The sequence below is a fragment of the Vespa mandarinia genome, chromosome 25 (genome assembly GCF_050613455.1).
Source record: "Vespa mandarinia isolate Hongniang chromosome 25, ASM5061345v1, whole genome shotgun sequence".
In the NCBI taxonomy this organism is placed as follows: domain Eukaryota; kingdom Metazoa; phylum Arthropoda; class Insecta; order Hymenoptera; family Vespidae; genus Vespa; species Vespa mandarinia.
Genome location: NC_140834.1, coordinates 685,001 through 705,000, shown reverse-complemented (window position 1 = coordinate 705,000; position 20,000 = coordinate 685,001). Strand labels below are relative to the sequence as shown.

The following is a 20,000-nucleotide window of genomic DNA, read 5'->3' as shown; positions in this document are numbered from 1 at the left end:
TTTTTCTTCTTTCCTTGATTTTATTATTAACATTATTGTTATCCTTTTCCTCTCTCTTTCTCTCTCTCTCTCTCTCTCTCTCTCTCTATTGTTTTTTTATTTTCCTTCTTATTTGTGACTCCTCTTTGTCAAAGGATTTTCACGCGTTTCGTCTTTTCTGTCCTCACATGCTTGCCTTCCGTGGACATAGGAGGTACAGCACGAAAAGCCCCATAATATTAATAAATAATCTTATGGTTGTCCCTTCTCCCGCTGCCCACCCTCACAATACCCCACGAAACGAAAGAAAAAGAAAAAAAAAAAAAGAAAAAAGAAAAAAGAACGAATCAAAGCAAGCAAGTAGCTTCTTGTGAGTTCCCTTTGGAACGTCATTGCTATCACACTTTCTTTTTTCTTTCCCTTTCTTTTCTTTTTTTTCTTTTTTTTTCATTCGTTCAGCCCCACCCCACCCCTTGCCGCCGTCATCGTCGCCGTCGCCGCCGCCGCCGTCGTCGCCACAGCCACTGATCACCCGCTAGCCCACCCCCACGTAAAAAAAAAAAAAAAAATAATTATTCAGCGCTTGAAAGTGATACATGCCGACAAAAAAAGCACACTGCCTTCACACACCCACACCACCCAATCACCCCCTCAAAAAAAAAAAAATATAAATAATACATTATTTCATATTAATCCTCTCACGCGAGATTTTGCAATGATAAAAGTTTACTGTTTTACAATAGGGTAACCACCCTCCCTCTCTGAAGCAAAGTTTTTAATTTCTAAAAATATTATCTCGAAGGTGCGAAATAAAGTCAGCAATTTTTCTTTCTCCTTCTTCTTCTTCTTTTTTGTTTTCTTTGTTTTTTCTTTTTTTCCTTTCTCTCTTTTTTTTTTCATAATCGGCTTTCCGTTTGAAAGAGTTCGTTGTGTTTCGTGATTGATACTTCATTAGAGTGAACGATCGAGCGATGAAGAAAAAGAGAGAGGTAAAGGGAAAAAGAGAAAGAGAGAGAGAGAGAGAGAGAGAGAGAGAGATAGAAAGAGAGATTAGAGAAAGAGAGAGAGAGAGAGAGAGAGAGGGGATGAAATTATGCGTGAGAGGTTTAAATAGTATGAAATATCAATCGATGTTCATTATATTCCACGTTTCATTTCTTCGACGATAATCATTGCTTTAAAAATAATCCGCATTATTATTATTATTATTATTATTATTATTATTATTATTATCATTATTATTATCATTATTATTATTATTATTATTATTATTAATCATAACCATGAACACGAGTTCGATGCAATTATTCTTCTTTCTTTTCTTTTTTTCTTTTTTAAATTTTCTTTCCATTTCTTTTCTTTTCGCCGGGATTCAAAAAAATAAACAAAAAATAATATATATATATATATATTATTTATATAAATAAAATTCTAATCATCAAATTATATTCTTCGAACTCGTTTAACGTGGTTCCCTTACATATCAACATACTCAAATATTATCTATATGTATACGTAATATATACTATATGAATTTAACAACATATATATATATATATATATATATATATATATATATCAAAGTCAATCATAAATAATGCTGTTGACAAATGATTAATACTCAGTATACATACACACACATATATATATATACGTATACATAACATATATACATCGATATCGATATCGATGTAAATGTATAACACACAAATGCATCATATATATATATATATATATATATATATATATATATGCATACATAATTAATAGTAATCTCTCTGACCTGTGGTGTTGTTGTTTGTTGTTTGTTGTTATTGCTTTTGCCTCGCTTTCACGGGGCCCTGCGAATACATTACTACACCCACCACCACCACTACTACTACTTCTTCTACTACTACTACTACTACACCATCACTATCCACTACTACCTACTACTACTACTACTACTACAACTTCACCTGTGCTCTCGTCTGTGTGTGTGTGTGTGTGTTGGGACCACGTACCTTCTCTCGTACTACGTGACACACGTCTGCCAATAACGAAAAAAAAAAAAATAAAAATAAAAAAAAAATACCGCAAAAAAAAAACGAACAAACAAAAAAATATATATTACACATACGGGCCTGATTCAACCACCACCACCACCACCACCACCACCACCACCACCACCACCTACCTACACCCTCCGTTGTACGGATTAAACATCGCTTCTCCAACCCCTTTCGATGCGTCTCGCAGGTGGCCACTTGGTACAGGGTACGTCTTCACTATTACTAATAGCATGCGACTATAAATTAAAATTATTCAATCGGTTTATCCTTTTCTATTTTTTTGTTCTGTTTTTCTCTATTTTTTCTTCTCTTTTTTTTTTTTCTTTTACTCTCTTCCATTTTCTTCTCTCTCTTTCTCTCTCTCTCTCTCTCTCTTTTTTCTCTCTCTCTCTCTCTCTCTCTCTCTGTCTCTCTCTCTTTCTCGTTGTTATTGCTCTGTTTTATTTCTTTTTTTTTTTTTTTTTTTTTTTTTGCATTCGAGAAGAAAAATTGAAAGGAGAAAAGGAACGTTTTATTTTATTTTATTTATTTGTTTATTTTATTTTTTCTTTTTTTTTTAATTCTCTTTTCGATTATTTTCTTATACTACTTCTTTATTTTTCTCTTTGATCTTCTTTCACTCGTCCCATCTGTTTTTTTTTTTTTTTTTTTTTTTTTTTTTGAAATCCGCATGCGTGCATTAGATGAATCCTTAGAAAGATTAGATTATTAGATCTGACTTGATTAGATATAAATTTACAATTGGAAATTATCCAATGGATTTTTTTAATTCCATTTTTCGATCAATATTTATATACGAATAAATATTATTATACATATAATAATACTTTATAATTTTTTACAAAAATATTTATTACATTTTATAGAAAAAGAAAAAAAGAGAAAAATAATTAGAATATTAAAATAATTAATTTTAATATATAAACAATAATTTATATATATATATATATATATATATATATATATATATATATACCTATATCTTCATAATAGTCATAATGTAATATTACTTGCATGCTATTAGCATAATGAATTATCAAGGTCAATGAACTTGCGTAAAGACGAATATATATTTACATATTATATACGTATACATTGAAAGCATGTTTAATATTAATTAATTGATTGTGGTTCACTCAAAGAATTATTACAAAACAAAAATTAAATCAATAAATAAATAAATAAATAAAAAAGAACTTCAACAACGATAGGGAATAAAATTAAGAAAAGAAAAAAAAAAAGAGAAAGAAAAGGATGGGAAAAAAATAATTTCTTTAATTAAAATCATATATATATATATATATATATATATATATATATGAATGATTGCATTAAAAATTTTATATACATCTTATATATATAATACAATACATAGATATTCTTGTAAGTATTCGTAATAAGATCATCTTTCTATTTTTTTTCCTTCCTTTTTTTTTTTTATATTATATAACACTCTCTGATCAATATACACACAATATATATATATATATATATATATTGATTATGCGTGATAATTTTTGTATGTCATATCAACAAGAGAATCTATAAGATATACTTATAAGTCCTTCGCGTAAGCGAGTGTCCCCGATCGAGGTCAACACAGTTGACTCATCCTATTTTGCTACCGTCTCTTGCTTCGTGCTGACTTTCAGTTTCGTTTGAGAGAGGTAAACGAAAGCATCCGTAATAGCTATCACTCTTTCTCTCTCTCTTTTTCTCTCTATCTCTCTCTATCTCTCTATCATTTTCACTCTCTCTCTCTCTCTCTCTCTCTCTCTATCATTTTCACTCTCTCTCTCTCTCTCTCTCTCTCTCTCTCTCTCTCTCTCTCTCTCTCTCTCTCTCTCTCTCTCTCTCTTTCTCTAATGCTCTACGTCATCGTACTATTTTTCAAATTTCAATATTTTTTAATTATTAAAAATTTAATAATAATAAAAAAAATATATATGTATATATGATATAATTATAATAATAATTATAATAAAAGGAAAAATTAATTGAATTCAATTTTGATCAGACGATTAATAAAATAATAAATTATCGAATAATTTCAATGATCGCAGTATTGATTACTGTATGATCTCTGCCGTATAAATGAATTATTAGAAAAAAAAAAAATATATATATATATATATTTATAATAATATTAATAATTTTTTTTTATATCACACATCGATCTCACTTACGTTGGATCATTTCGATCGATAATAAAATATTTTACTTTGAAAATTTGTCATTTATCATTTCCCATCTATGATTATTATATACAATATTTATTGTTCAGATACTAAAATCATAAGAATAAGATAAAGACAGACAGAGAGATAGATAGAGAGAGAGAGAGAGAGAGAGAGAGAGAGAGAGAGAGAGATAAACACTCATACACATCATATATATATATACAAAATAATACTAACAGGAATATTATTATCGAACTATCAATAATACTGGACAGATAACGATAACGATATTACCCAAACGATCGTGGTATACTTTATCATTATACAATGGCTAACCTCCATCAATGTATCCATCAATATACATACATATATATATATATACATATACATATACATATATATATATATATATGTATGTATGTACTTGAATGTAACAAAGTATGTATGTACGTTTATATAGTTAGCTTAGTAAAAGAACAGACCGGAACTGTTAGAAGAAACGTTACCGGTATTAGTACCGGTACACATTGATGTGTATATATTATCTTGTATATAACTATCTCTTTCTATCTCGTCCTTATTCCATCTATCTATTTCTATACTGCGGCATACAAATATATATATATATATATATATGTATATGTATATGTGTACATAAATATATATATATATATATCTTTGAGGATATGTCCATCGTGTAGAGGTTGTTGTATCTTGAAAGTTCAAGCCTCGAGCATACTAAGTGTGGGCGTAAGATCATTGTGATCCATGATCGTGAACCTGGATCATCCTTCACCTTAGATACCAATCGTTCTTTTTTTTTTTTTTTTGTTTTTTTTTTTTGACTGATCGTAAAAATTTTAACGATCATAAAAGATATTTAAAAAGAAGTTTTTTTTCTTTTCTTTTTTTTTTTTTTTTTTTTTCGAGATAAACAATTTTCTTGATAAAACACAAGTATAATTCATTTTCTATGTATATGTGTGTGTATATATATATATATATATATACACCCGGAACTTGTTCTAATTTATTGTTATAATAGTTACGCTCTTGTAAACACCAGCAAGCGTTACGAACGATTTTCAAAGAAGGTCTACGATGGAAACATAGTCATAATACGATCAACGGCCATATCGAGATTCTAGATCACTCTCATAGTATTAATTAGAAAAAAAAAAAAAAAAAAGAAAAAAAAATATAGAAGTAGAAATAAACAATGGATCATTGCTTTTCATCCTTCGTTCGTTTCGAATAATTCATAAATTCTAATAGATTCTAATCGTAAGATCATTTAAAGATTATTTAAATATTTCAAAAATTTTTAAATCCCTTCTCCAAAAAAAAAAAAAAAAAAAAAAAGAAAAAAGAGAAATTACAGAGCTCAATGACGTAGTTTAGAGAGAGAGAGAGAGAGAGAGAGAGAGAAAGAGAAAATAAATAAATAAATAAATAAACTAAGCGTTAGAGATCAGTTAATTATCATCGAGAAGTAAAACATCAGGTTTCTCTATTCCTCGAAGAAGTCAATTTTGTAAATACAATTAGAATGGACATGACGATACTTCTGGTGGACGTGGATCGTTAAGTGGATCGTGAAAAACGTGTGATAGTTTTAAGGAAAAAAAAAAAAAAAGAGAGAGAGAGAGAGAGAGAGAGAGAGAGATTGAAACACCGGATATATAGAAAACACGCGAAGGAATATTCCAGTTCTCTTTACAATACAATATACATAAGTTGTAATGAAGAAAGAAAATGTCGACGATAGTGTCATAGTAATGATAATAATTTCTTACGTTAGGCCAATCATATCCTCCTCTCTCTCTCTCTCTCTCTCTCTCTCTCTCTCTCTCTCTATCCCATCTTCATTCAGTTCTTCGAACACAGTATTTCAATATAGTAAAACTAAGAGATAGGTAGAACGAGAACAAGAGAGAAGAGACAGAGAGAGAGAGAGAGAGAGAGAGAGAGAGAGAGAGAGAGAGAGAGAGAGAGAGAGAGAGAGAGAGAGGAACTTAATACAAAACACCTGAACAAGCTTTACTGTTAAATGGTCTACTTAATTTTAATCGATCATTACCAACACTTTTGTTTCCTTGAAAGAGAATAAGAAAGAGCGAGATAGTATACGTGCGTCTGAAAGAGAGAGAGAGAGAGAGAGAGAGAGAGAGAGAGAGAGAGAGAGAGAGATATGTGAAAGATTCTTTTTTTAAATCCTTCCTTTTTTAACGTGAAAGATAGAGAGAGAGAGAGAAAGAGAGAGAGAGAGAGAGCAAAGTCTTTCAACCTAAGAAGAGAGTAGCTTAGCATCCACAGCAAGCCATTTACCCGGGGCTCTTCGAGTGCAATCTCGTATTCATGAATTCCTTGTACATAGCCCTCCTTACTTCTTCTCTCTCTCTTTCTCTTTCTCTCTCTCTCTCTCTTTATTCCTCACCTAGCCCCTCACCTAACGCTAACCCTTCCTCCTACCTCAACCCATCCCTTAGACGTCTACCTAACCCTCCTCCCTTTTCTTCTCTTCTAACTTAACTCTTGTCTTTAAGAATCCTTAGTAGAGTAGCTTGCTGTTGAATCATTGAAAGTCACGACACAATGAATATATATATATATATATATATATATATATATATATATATTCGATGGATACACGTATATTGTATACTCTACGTACGTTGTTTATTAGTTATTATGATTTTTATTAAAATCATATTAAACATTTACGGTGAAAGACGTGTCACGCACGTCGAGATGTTTCTATCGTTGTAATTACATCGACGTGTTACATCACGTCGTCAGATGAGAAAGAAAAAATTACGTCTCTGCCACGTCAAACGTGAATTTCTTTACGTCGCAAGTGATCAAATATAAGGAAATAATAAGGGATGGATATTTTAAATATTTTCCTAACGTTCCTTCGGGAAATTCATACTAACGGATCGTATTTATAACTTCTGATACGAACTAGAAAATGATGGAAAGTTTTGATTTACATTGGAAATGGAATTAGGAGTGTCGTAATGTCGATTGGGGGGTAAGTTTTTTATTTTCCTTTTTTTTTTTTTTTTTTTTTCCAGAAGGTGAGAGGGAAAGAATATCAGCCGAAGATATCTCGAGGGGGGGGGGGAAGGGAAAAATTTAATTCGTAAATTTTTTTCCTCATCTTTTTTCTTTTTCTTTTTCTTTTTTCTTTTTTTTTTTCAAACGTTCTCTCTAACATCGTTCAAATAAATCGCTTATAATTTTTTTTCGTACGAACGATTCGTAAAAAATGTTCCTTCTGATTTATTTCTTCTCTCTTCTTTTTTCTTTTCCTTTTATTTATTTATTTATTTATTTTTTTTTTTTTTCTTTCTTTTTCTTTCTTTCTTCTGCAAATTACTCAGCTCACATTAATTTTCATGTAAATATGAAATGTAATGAGCTCGGAGAAAGACAGAGAGAGAAATAGAGATAGAAATAGAGAAGGGTGTGGTATCTCGATCTTTGGCGAATACATAGAGGATGAAAGTATACGATCGATCATGAAATACCGTCGCGTCACGTGCGGCCCAACTGCTTCCAGAATTGATTGGCAATTACCAGGGACTCCAACGCAGACTCGATTCCGCGATAGAGAAAATCGAGTTACGTTTACGAAAAGTGGAATGGTAAATAGAAGAGAGGGTGGGTGATGAGTGGAGGTAGAGATATGAGGAGAGGGGTTGGCACGATGAAAATTCAACAACGAATACTTGCAGATTATTTTTTTTTTTCTGCCCTCTTTTTTTACGCCAATTACTTTCGTACGTAACTCACAATAATAATAATAATAATCAATTCTTTGTATATACATATATATATATATATGTTTTATTTACAAAACGAAAGAAAACGTAAAAAAAGAAAAGGAAAAATAACAAAAGGACAAGAAAGAATAGCAAATGAAAAATATGTGATATTTTTAACAAGAATTAAAAACAACTTTTGAATAAAATGTATAGATCCGAAAAGAAAAAAAAAGGGTAGAAAGGAAACAATTCGCAAAGACAATTAATTGTTCGAATTAATTGTATTTATTGTATTAATTGTGATAGCATGGAATAGAAATGCATAATGGAACAGATTAGCGCTGTACAAGTACAAGTACAGCGCCAATCTGTTCCATTAAAGGATTTAAGATATATAATTACGAGTACTGATCGTTTTGATTTATGGCGTTAATTATGTGGAAGAGAAAGGCAAATTGAAGTTATTTTCGAAGAAAAAGAAAAGGAAAAAATAAAGTTATACATACATACATACATATATATATATATAATACAGACATCTAACTAGGCGTGCCACTTGAAACATTTTCAAACTTGCTTAGTATAATTTCGTTAATATTAACGAGTACAAATTGTAGTTACAGTTATAGTTATAGAGAAAAGAAAAGAAAAAAGAAAGAAAGAAAGAAAAAAGAAGGAAGAATTATTATAATACAAAGATAATTTCATTTCGAACATTGTCATGGATAAAAATTTTACAAATCGTATAATGATACGATACGATGATATAATTACGACAGACATTGAACATCGATGATTACGTCAAAGATTGATTTCAAGCACAGATTGTTCAATGCGTTATGATTAAAAAAAAAAAAGATTTTTATATCGTAATTACGATTTCAAATTTATTCGATTAATGGCAACTTAATTTCAGGTATATAATATATAAAGTTGGTGCAGCATACTGTTGATTAGATTCTCTATTTCTTATCCCAACTACCACCCCCTTCCCTCCCTCCCTCCTTCCCGCCCTCCGCACCCACTATTCACGTATATCTTTTCTCTATTTATAAACTAGTTCCGTTATTATTACACCGATTAAAGAGTAAAGAAATTAACGCTAGAAATGAACGACACCGTACGGAAGAAGAAGAAGGTTGATCGGCCTCTGTACTATCTAGCAAATCCACTTTCAACGTCGTTTCGTTAAAACAGAAGAAGAAGAAGAAGAAGAAGGAGAAGAAGGAGAAGAGGAAGAAGAAAGAGAAGAGAGTCGAGTAGTTGTAAGGAACGTTCTACCGGTTCTCCATTTCTTTTCATTTTTTTTTTTTCTTTGTTTTTCTTGTTGTTGTTGTTTCTTTTTTTTTTTCTTCGTTGTTGAGGTTTTTTCTCTTCCTCTCTTCTTCTTCTTCTTCGTCTTCTTCGTCTTCTTCTTCTTCTTCTTCTTCTTCTTCTTCTTCTTCTTCTTCTTCTTCTTCTTTAGATCCTCCCGCTCGGGAGTAGATCGTCCTGGAGTTCTAGGAACGAAAGTGTAAACCGGAACCAGTCGATGACTCGTTCCTAAGATACCTAGTTAGTATTTTTATTAAATATGATGAAATTAATCAAGATTTTTATTTTTCTTCTTTTTTCTTCTTCTTCTTCTTCTTCTTCTTTCTTTTTTTTTTTTTTTTACTTATCTATCAATTTGCACATTATTATTATTATTATTATTATTATTATTATTATTATTATTATGATCATCTTTTATTTCTCCGTCTTCTAAAATCAATTAAAACGAACGAGGGAAACAAAAAATAAACAAGAAAATCGTTTAACAAAAGTAAAAAAAGAAAAAAAAAACAAAAAAAAAACTAAGGATGCCATTGAAGATTTCTCAATTATTTGATATTAAACAAAAAAAAAAAAACAAATAAATAAATGAATCGAGTAATTAATTAATTAAACACACAACAATAAGAAAATAGACTTACTTCACTGTCAATTGTAGGATGCAAATTTTGACGACGGGGGTGGGGTGGGGTGGTGGGTGGGACAACAAATCGTTCGATGACGTTCGTAATAATTAATTAATTATTTTAATTTGTTTATTTATTTATTTAGTTTTTTTCTTTCTTTCTTTTTTCTTTTTTCCTTTTTCTTTTTCTAACTGAAACTTTTTAATATTAATAATATGGTTTAAAGGGTGGTGAATCGTTTTCTGGTGTAACGAAAGTGTAAACCGGAACCAGTCGATGACTCGTTCCTGAGTTCCGAAGCAAAAGTAAAACGTTCCGGAGACTCCCTCGCGGCCCTTTCCAAGCTGGAAACCCATAATTCCTGTAATAAGGTCATTATCGTGTGACCTGAGAATCTCCCCCACCCTTCTCACTCACTCACTCACTCTCTCTCACTTACTCTCTCTCTCTCTCTCTCTCTCTCTCTCTCTCTCTCTCTCTCTCTCTCTTTCTCTCTCTTTCACTCGCTCACTTACTCGCTCGTTCACTCTCTCACTCTCTCTCTTACATAAATACAGATTTACATTTATAGTTGTGTATTGACCGTATATGCACTCTTGGTGTGCATTAACAATGGCGTAACGAATTAAAATGAAACATGTCGGGAACAATATGTTCCCTTTATTTGGACTATCGATTTATATTTTATTATTTTTTTTTTTTTTTTTTTTTTTTATATTTATATTTTTTTTATTTTCTTTTCCACCCTCTTCAAAGGATTTCGATTAATAATTTTAAGCGTCTTCTTTTTCTTTTTTCCTTTTTTTTTCCCCCTCTTTTCTGTCCTTTCTTTTTTTTTTTTTTTTTTTTTTTCATATAAGAATTATTTAAATTGGCAGTCGATTGTATTTTTTTTTTTTTTTTGTTTTTTTTCTTTTGTTTTGAGAAAGGATTAATCAAGTCTATATCAATTTAATGAAATTTATTAATCGTTTGCTATGCCAATGATGGTCGATGTCTTGTAGATAAAAAGAAAAAGATTAGTATATAAGAAAAAGAAATGAGAATTAATAATTTCAATTAAACTTATTAAATATTTACGAAAATTATCGTAGATTCTACGCCACTGTAGATCGAAGAAGACACCTAAGTGTGCATACATAAGAGAGAAAGAGAGCGAGAGCGAGAGAGAGAGAGAGAGAGAGAATTATATACGTACACCTCTATTATATTAAAAAACTAACACACAAAAACACGTAGACGTACACGCACATGTATACGTTATAATTAATTAAAAAAAAAAAAAATAAGTAAAATAAAATAAAATAAAATAAAGTGAAATAAAATGAATAAATAAGTACAAAAAAAAAAATAAATGAATAAAATAAAAAGAAAAAAAAAAAATAAAAAAGAATAAAATAGATCAAAAATCGATAGATAAAAAGGAAAGAAAATTTTCACAATTTCTACGCCACTGTGATACGACCAAGAAGATGTAATATAAGAAAGACGGGGAATGAAGTTACAGAAAAAGAGAGAGAGAGAGAGAGAGAGAGATGTGCGCGTTAAAGGAGTAAAAAAAAACAAATTAAAAAAAAAAAAAAAAAAAAAGAACAGAACAAAGAAGAACCAAAAAAACAAAACGACGACGAAAAGAAAAGGAAAATCAAGAAAAAAAAAATGGAAGCTCGCGTGGGTAATAATAATGATTTAAGAAAAAAAAAAAAAGGGAAAAGAAAAATAAAAAAAAAGAGAGAAAAAGAAATATAGAAGAAAAGAAATGAAATAAAAGTAAAAGAAAAAAAAAAAAAAAAAAAAAAAAAAAGTATAAATTGAGAAGAGAAGATGGAGGAAATGAGAGAGGCAAAAAGAAAAAGAAAAATGGAAGAAGAACTAATGGAAGAAAATTTTCATAGATTCTACGCCACTGTAGGTCGGCCAAGACGATGCATAAACGTGCATAGGTATATATACGTAAGAAAGAGATAGATAGAAAGAGAAAGAGAAAGAGAGGGAGAGAGAGAGAGAAGTATAGACATACACATATACATACATATATATATATATACATATATATATATATATATATATATATAAGAGAGGTCTGGCATACCATCGACTGTCCATAGCCACCTAAGCAGATTCTGTCCCCAAGGTACAAGCAGAGAGGCAAGGATTCGCAGCGTTCAATTTGCATTCTAAAGTCTTGGCAATGCTGAAGGAAGATCGGCACGACTTGTTTTCTTATTCACTCAGAGAGACATACATACATATATACATATATATATATATACATAGATACATAGATAAATAGATAAATAGATATATATATGTATTTACCTATCATTACGACAAATACAAATATCTTTTTAATATAAAATATACATATACAATTTTATATATATATTTATATATATGTATATATATATATATATATATATATATATGTGTGTGTGGTATGTATGTATGTATGTGGGTATGTAATTTTTTCTTTTTTATAAGTGTTATAAACACTTATGTTAATTTACATATATACATATATTACATATACGCAGAAAGATTTACATATTGTATATTTATTTCGAGCCGTGAAATTTTTCGATATAATTTTTATTGTTTAATCATTGACGATATAATTAATCATTGATGACGATGATTATATTTATCTCTCTCTCTCTCTCTCTCTGTCTCTCTCTCTCTCTCTTTTATTTTTATTCTTTACTTTTTCATTCGAACGAAACAAATTTCTCATCCCTTCGATAAACCAAAGAAAAAAAAGAAAAAAAAAAGAAAAAAAAAAAAATAGAAGAAAAAACCCCCATAACAATCATCAAATATCATAATTATGATCAAGAACTGATGATAGCTTTTTCTTAAACGTTATAAAATTTTATAACGGGTGACGAAAACGACGAGTCTTTTTTCTTTACTCCTCCCCTCTCAATTCTTTTTCCATATATATAATATATATACACATGTATAATGTGCAAGTATGTATATGCGGGTGTGTTTGTGTGTGTGTGTGTGTGTGTATATGTGTAACTTTCCTTATGGGTTGTGTCGATGATGCAATCGCTATGGTAATCATTACATTCTACACGAAGGCATAATCTTTCGTGGTAAAGTACCTAAGGATTCTTGGAATCGAACGAACCGTATTCGAGACCGACGAACTCAATGACTTCATTTTACATTTTCTTCATTTCTTTCTTTATTTATCTCCATCTTTTATTTTCATTCCTTTTCCTTTTTTTATTTTTTTTTTTTTTATTAATTTTTTTTTTGTATATATATATATATATATATATATCTTTGGAGCGGATGATAGGAAGCAGGAAGAACGATGATTGGTCCAGACTATGAAACTTGCATGACCAGAGGAAGTTGAAAATAAAATGCATAATTAATCTATCTGTATACTTATGAATGATGTATGTGTGTGCGTGTGTGCGTGTACGTGATCGTCCCTGCCACTGCTTACATCCTCTTCAAAAAAAAAAAAAAAAAAAAAAAAAAGAAAAAGAAAAAGAAAAAAGACGGAAGACCGAAAGACAACCTCCGGAAGTATTGTTAGACGTATAAGTGTCAGGTAGATTTTCGGGAATGGTAGAGTGGGAAGGGGGAAGATAGGAATGGGGCAGGAGTGGGAGGGACCATGAGATTTTTTTGTGAATATTCTAACCTGGTCTTCTCTACCTGTCACGTGACACGATTTACCAATTAAGATAATCAAATATTTGAATATCGAAAGCTAAGTATTTTTTTGTTTTTTTTTTTTTTTTTTTTTTCGATTTTTTGTTTTTTTTTCTGGTGAACGATTTGATTTGGGGATATTTTCTTTTTTTTTTTTTTTTTCGTTTTTATTCCAACAAGAAAATAAAATTGTATGCTGTGTTTCTTCTGTCTGTCATCTCTTTCGCGAATTGTTCTTCCAAAAAAAAAAAGAAAAAAAAAAAAAAAAAGAATAAAAAAGGAAAAAAGAAAACCTCATTGGTTAATGAGATTTTTCATCGAATAATAAATCGTACGTGTTCTATATCGACGGGATTGTTAATTTTATTTTAAAATTTGCAATTGAAATAATGACGATTAGACGAATAATAATATATCGTTTCAATGTCCCTCATTCATAATTCTAAAAAAAATCAAATCAAATGTCTTCATTGAGCAAAGTAATATCAATTGATTGAATGATAATACATTTGTTATTACGTTTTCTTTAGGATTGTGACGTATACAAAAAAAAAAAAAAAAACAAAAAAAAAAAAAAAGACCATTGAATTCCAAATGAAGAAAATCCAGGAATCGCAATTTTGAACATTTACGAAGGATCAATGATAAATTTCCAAGCTTATAACGAAAAATATTTCTCTTCAATGATTTTCACATTAAATCAACGATCCCTATATAATGACACTATGAAAGGATATGATTAATTGATAATGATTGATTGTAGTAAAACAAAAAAAAGAAAAAAAAAAAAAAAGAAAAAAAAAAGAAAAATCTTAATACTTGGGCCAATATAGGACAGGGCCAAAGTTCTCATCGTTTTTGATCCGTGAATATTATTCGTTTTGAGGGAAAAAAATAAAAAAATAAAAAAAAAAAAAAAAAAAAAAAAAAAAATAAAAAGAAAAAAGAAGAAGAATAAAAAGAGATAGACAATCTCTATCAGAAAGTAAGGTCCAAGTCGAGTGAATATTTTCTTATTGGTCAATATCAGCGATTGGAAGAGAGGAATGATGATGCTTGAGGCGTTCCGACGTTGTCACACTGGGGAATGGCGACACGCAAACGGAAATTGTAAAGGAATAAAACGAAAGTTGTTTTAGAGCAAAGAGAGAGAGAGAGAGAGAGAGAGAGAGAGAGAGAAAACAGAAAAAAAGAAGTAAAAGAAGAAGAAGAAAAAAAAATAATAATAATAATAATAATCAGAATAATAATCAGAAAGAAGAAGAAGAAGAAGAAGATTATCAAGTTCGATCGAAACGAGGATTTTCTTTTGGTATACATAAATATATATATATATATATATATATATATATATATATATATATATATGTATATCAGTTTAATATCTGTTCAAAGGTCTTGGTTGTTAAAACAAAAATAAAAAAAAAAAAAAAAGAAAAAAGAAAAGATCTCCAGGACTGTCTGCTTTCCTTTTTCTTTTTTTCTTTTTCCTTCTTCTTTTCTCTCTTTTTGTTTCTTTTTTTTCTTCTTCTTCTTCTTCTTCTTCTTCTCAACAGCGCAGCAATTCGATTTTGTATTCTTGAACGTCCATCTCTCTCTCTCTCTCTCTCTCTCTCTCTCTCTCTCTCTCTCTCTCTCTCTGTCTCTCTCTCTTTCTTTCTTTAATACTTTCTTACTTTCTTTCTCATGTGGTGGTCCATGGCACGTACCACCACATGAAAGTTTTTATGGCTCGTATTTCCTCTTTAACGCCGATGTTCTTCTGCTCGAACTCTGAGGGTGATTCCACTGACCTTTTGTATTCTTCAATTTCGTCGTCTACCACCTATATGAGAGCTCATCCCTTATCCCTTCACCCCTTCCTTCTCTCTCTCTCTCTCATCCCTCTCACTTTCTCTCTCTCTCTCTCTCTCTCTCTCTCTCTCTCTCTTCTCAACTTATCGATATTTTCCTTGTATCCGGTTTCGAACGATCGAATGGAGTATCAGCGTTCTTCTCCCTCGTCGGTACCTTTAACTTCATCCAAGAGATCAATTTAGGATCAACTCGATCATCCGTAGATCAACGTGTATTACTCTTAATACGTGTAAGTTACTTGTAACAGTGTCGGTCATGTTTCTTTTTTTTATTTCTCTTCTTTTTTTTTTATTTTTTTTTTCTTTTTTTTTTTTTTTTAAATGAAACCATATCGTAATCGATACTTGAGAAATCGTCTAGGGACTATTAACCTGCCATATCGTCTGGTAAAATTTTCTTCGACTGGGCTTCTATGTAAACAAAAAAAAAAAACTAGAAAGAAAGAGAGTAATAATAATAATAATAATAATAATAATAATAATAATAATAATAATTCGATCGAAGTGGTCGTCGTTTAGGGGAGAATAAGAAAAATAGAAAAAGAAAAAAGAAAGAAAGAAGAAAAAAATTGATCACGTAGAAAAGAGAAGAAGAAAAATTGTTTTCGGTTGTTCCTTGCTAACGTAGTTGCCGAACGTGATTGGATTTTTTAAAAGCTTTAGCATCTAGGAATATTATTTTTTTTTTCTTTCTTCTTTTTTTTTTTTTATGTGAGTTTGGAAGAGATCGGGGGACGGGATGGGAGTGATGGGGGAACATCGATCTAGGGACATTCGATTATGCGTAAGAATAAAAAAAGAAAAAAAAAAAAGAAACAAAAAAAGAAAAATTGAAATATCGTTGCGAGAGAGAAGAAAAATTCGCGGAAGCAAAATTATCGGCGAGAAATGAATCCAAATTAGCGCAGTCGTACGAACGAGGTGGAGGAAAAGGAGGATGAGGAGGAGGAGGAGGAGGATGAGGAGGAGGAGGAGGAGGCGGAGGAGGAGGAGGAGGGGGGCCAACGAACTCGAGAATATTGACTCTATCGATTAACTCGACATTACCTGAGCTCCGCGTACGAAATAAGAAGAAAAAGAAGAAAAAGAAAAAGAAAAAGAAGAAGAAGAAGAAGAAGAAGAAGAAGAAGAAGAAGAAGAAGATAAAAGGAAAGAAACGGAAAAGAAAAAAAAAAGGAAAACTGAAAGAAGAGAACAAAAAAGATGAGAAAAAAATTATTTTTTTCCTTTCTTTTTCTTTTTTTTTTTTTTTTTTTTTTAACGACTTAAAAAAGAGGGTGGGGGAAGAAAACGATGAAGCACGAAAAGATGGACGAAAACTCGTTTCGTGCTTCGTTTGTTGAGGTTAAAACCGTAACGCTTCTCTTGGTGTCCTCTCTCTCTCTCTCTCCCTCTCCCTCTCCCTCTCCCTCTCTCCTTCGTCATCTTCATCATCATCATCTTCTTCTTCTTCTTCTTCTTCTTCTTTTTCTTCTTCTTATTCTTCTTTTGGTCCAGGACACAAACCACTCTTTCCCTTCCACATTTGCCGTGCGCTGGTACACATGAGGCCGCACGAGCTTAACATCTCGGTCCAAGAGAAAAAGAGAGAAAGAGAGTGAGGGAGAGAGAGAGAGAGAGAGAGAGAAAGAGAGAGTAAGGCCCCTCCGCCAGAGGAGAGACCGCAATTACATCCCATAAAGTACGATTGAGACACGGTTCGACCATTATTCTCCCATACAGGGCCGTACTAAAAAGGTTCCCTACTTCCCCCTCTTGCCTACCCATCAAATACTCACCCCTCAACACCCCCGCGTCTCACCGTTTAACTTAAGGGACTCTTATGGATGTACCTATGTATATATGTATGTATGTATGTATGTATGTATGTATGTATGTATGTATGTATGTATGTATGTATGTATCTTCCATCGCGAAACGAGATATATAATTATAAGCAAGGAAGGGAAAAAGAAAATGAAAATGAAAATACAAAAAATAAAGAAAGAAAGAAAAGAAAAAAAAAGAAATGAAAGAGTAGAATTTACCGAGGGTTTTCTTTTCTTTTCTTTTTGTTGTTTTTGTTGTTTTTGTTGCTTTTGTTATTGTCGTTGTTGTTAATTGATGTTGCTATTAAAAAATATAAAAGAATAATGAAGGAAAAGAGTGCTGGAATAAATGAATATACGAATAAATAAATTATTTATGATATAAATATATTATATATAATATATATATATATATATATGTGTATTAATATAATTGTTATATTATATTTAATAAATTAAATAATATATAAATATATTTTATATCTAATAAATTATTTATGATATAGATATATTGTATCGCATTATTGTAAAAAAAAAAAAAAGAAAAAATAGAGAGAGAGAGAGAACGAACGAAACAAAGAAAAGAGAGATGGTATGATTCGAAGAAGGAAAAACGAAAAAAGAAAAGGAAGAAATGTTTTCACCCTTATTTCGGAATAAAATTTTTTATTATTATTGCAAAACAAAACAAAAAAAATCATATAATCGTATAACATAATAAATCATAAAATTGTATAAATCGATCGACAGTTTGTATAATAATTGTTGATTAGAGTGGGGGAGGAAGAAAAAAAAAACAACAACGACAACAACAACAAAAAGATGAAGAAGAAGAAGAAGAAGAAAAGAAATCGTACGAAAAGTAGAAGAAGAAAAAGGGAAAAGAAATGAAAAAAAAAAAAAAAAGAAAACAAAAGACGAAGAAAAGAGAAATAGAAAAATTAAACGAAAATAAAAAATGAAAAGAAAAAGACAAGAAGAAAAAAAAAAAGAAAAAGAAGTAGAAGAAGAAGAAGAAGAAGAAGAAGAAGAAGAACCCCATGAACGAAATTTTAAGAGGGGAAAGATTGGGGAAAAATAAAAAAGTGTCTAAGAAAGGTGACGGAGACGATCGGGAGGAGGGGGAGGGCCAGGAGAGGAGAAAAAAAACTTTCTTTTTTCTTCTCTCTCTCTCTCTCTGTCTCTCCTTTTTTTTTTTACACACAGAAAGCAAAAAGGGCCCACGTGCGCATTATGTGCATGCACATGTAGATGAGGATGGTGATTCAGGGTGGAGGTATGGGAAGGGGGTAGGCGGAGGGGGAGGGGTTATCCCTCTTAGTCAGTGTAAGAGATGCAAGTATAACGGATGAGAGAGAAAGAGAGAGAGAGAGAGAGAGAGAGTAGATTCCCTCCCTTTCTCTCTCGGATACGTCCTCGATCCTCGATCCTCCTTCTATCTTCTTCTTCTTCTTCTTCTTCTTCTTTTCCCCTCTTCAAACCTCCAGGCCCCGGAACCCCACCCCCCCGTTCCCTCCTTACTCACTTCTTTGCTCTCCCGTCTCGCTTCTCCTTGCCTTGTCTTACCTTGCCTTGCCATACCTCGCCCGCCCCCCGCCCCGCCCGTCCCACCATGCCTTGCCCCGCTCCCTCCAACCCTCTTCGTACGATCACCGTACGAGGAGACGTTCCCTCATACATAAATGCATTTTACAACTCGTTGCATTTGCACCCATGCTATCTCGCTAACGCCAAGTTCGTTAGAACGAGCTGCTCTACGCAGTAACGGCATATACGTGTGCACGGTATTTATTTTTGGGCCCGTTTTAAATTCAATGAGAAATGGATGGGGATAGGATAGAATGGAATGAAATAAAAAAATCGTAGAAGAAGAAAAAAAAAAGGGGGAAGAAAAGAAATTTATTTACGACGACGACGACGACGACGACGACGAGGACGACGACGACGATGACGATTACGATGACGATGATGATGATGATGATGAGTAAGAGGAAGGGAAAGGAAGGTGGGATAGATTTTTTTTTTTTTTTTTTTAATTATTTCTTATGAGAGGATTTTTTTTTTATTTTATTTTTTTTTTTTTTTTTGACGATGATTAATATCACTGTGGATTGAAAAGAGACAGAGATAGAAGGGACAATGTTTATACGTTAATATATGAATGAATGTGAGAGAGAGAAAGAGATTTGATGTTAATACGTATATGTACATACATATATATGTATATGTATGTATGTATATGAATGAGTGAGAAAAAGTAAGCAAGATCAACTTTCACTCCAAAGACGTACTCTCGCCTTGTTATATACATATATAGTATATAGTATATATATAATATATATATATATGTATGTATATGTTGATAATACATATATATATATGTGTGTGTGTGTGTGTGTGTGGTTACGTAGTACTGTTTTTTTTATATTTCGTTTTGTGTTGTTAATGCAATGGAGGTGAAGTAAAATAAAAATAAAAATAAAAATAAAAATAAAAATGAAAAGGAAAAAGAGATGGAGGAAAATAAGAATAAGAGAAGAAAGAGACAAGAGAGAAAGAAAAAGAAAAATCCCGAGTAAAAGAATTGCACACCATCAACGAGGGGGGTCTCTTATTTTTTTATATACCTATGGTGAATGTATTACTTCATTTTCTTTTTTTTTGGGACTCACTTCAGGCGTTAAATCTTATTGCGTAATGCGTGTAAGTACTTACATGTATTTACGTTCCCCCCCCGCTCTCTC

The 20,000-nt window shown here is 31.2% G+C and overlaps 1 protein-coding gene across 6 annotated transcripts in view; it reads left to right on the top strand.

Annotated features, from left to right (window-relative positions):
• The window catches only part of Prosap (SH3 and multiple ankyrin repeat domains prosap), a 150,396-nt gene that overhangs the window by 108,945 nt on the left and 21,451 nt on the right, over positions 1 to 20,000 (top strand). For 4 of the 6 annotated variants that reach the window (XM_035877663.2, XM_085664107.1, XM_085664106.1 and 1 more), the window contains exon 4: positions 2,218 to 2,235. The exons of the other annotated variants lie outside the window; for them this stretch is intronic. In XM_035877663.2, the coding sequence (XP_035733556.2) occupies positions 2,218 to 2,235 (18 nt within the window). The remainder of the gene's footprint in view (positions 1 to 2,217; positions 2,236 to 20,000) is intronic. 6 annotated transcript variants of the gene reach the window in all.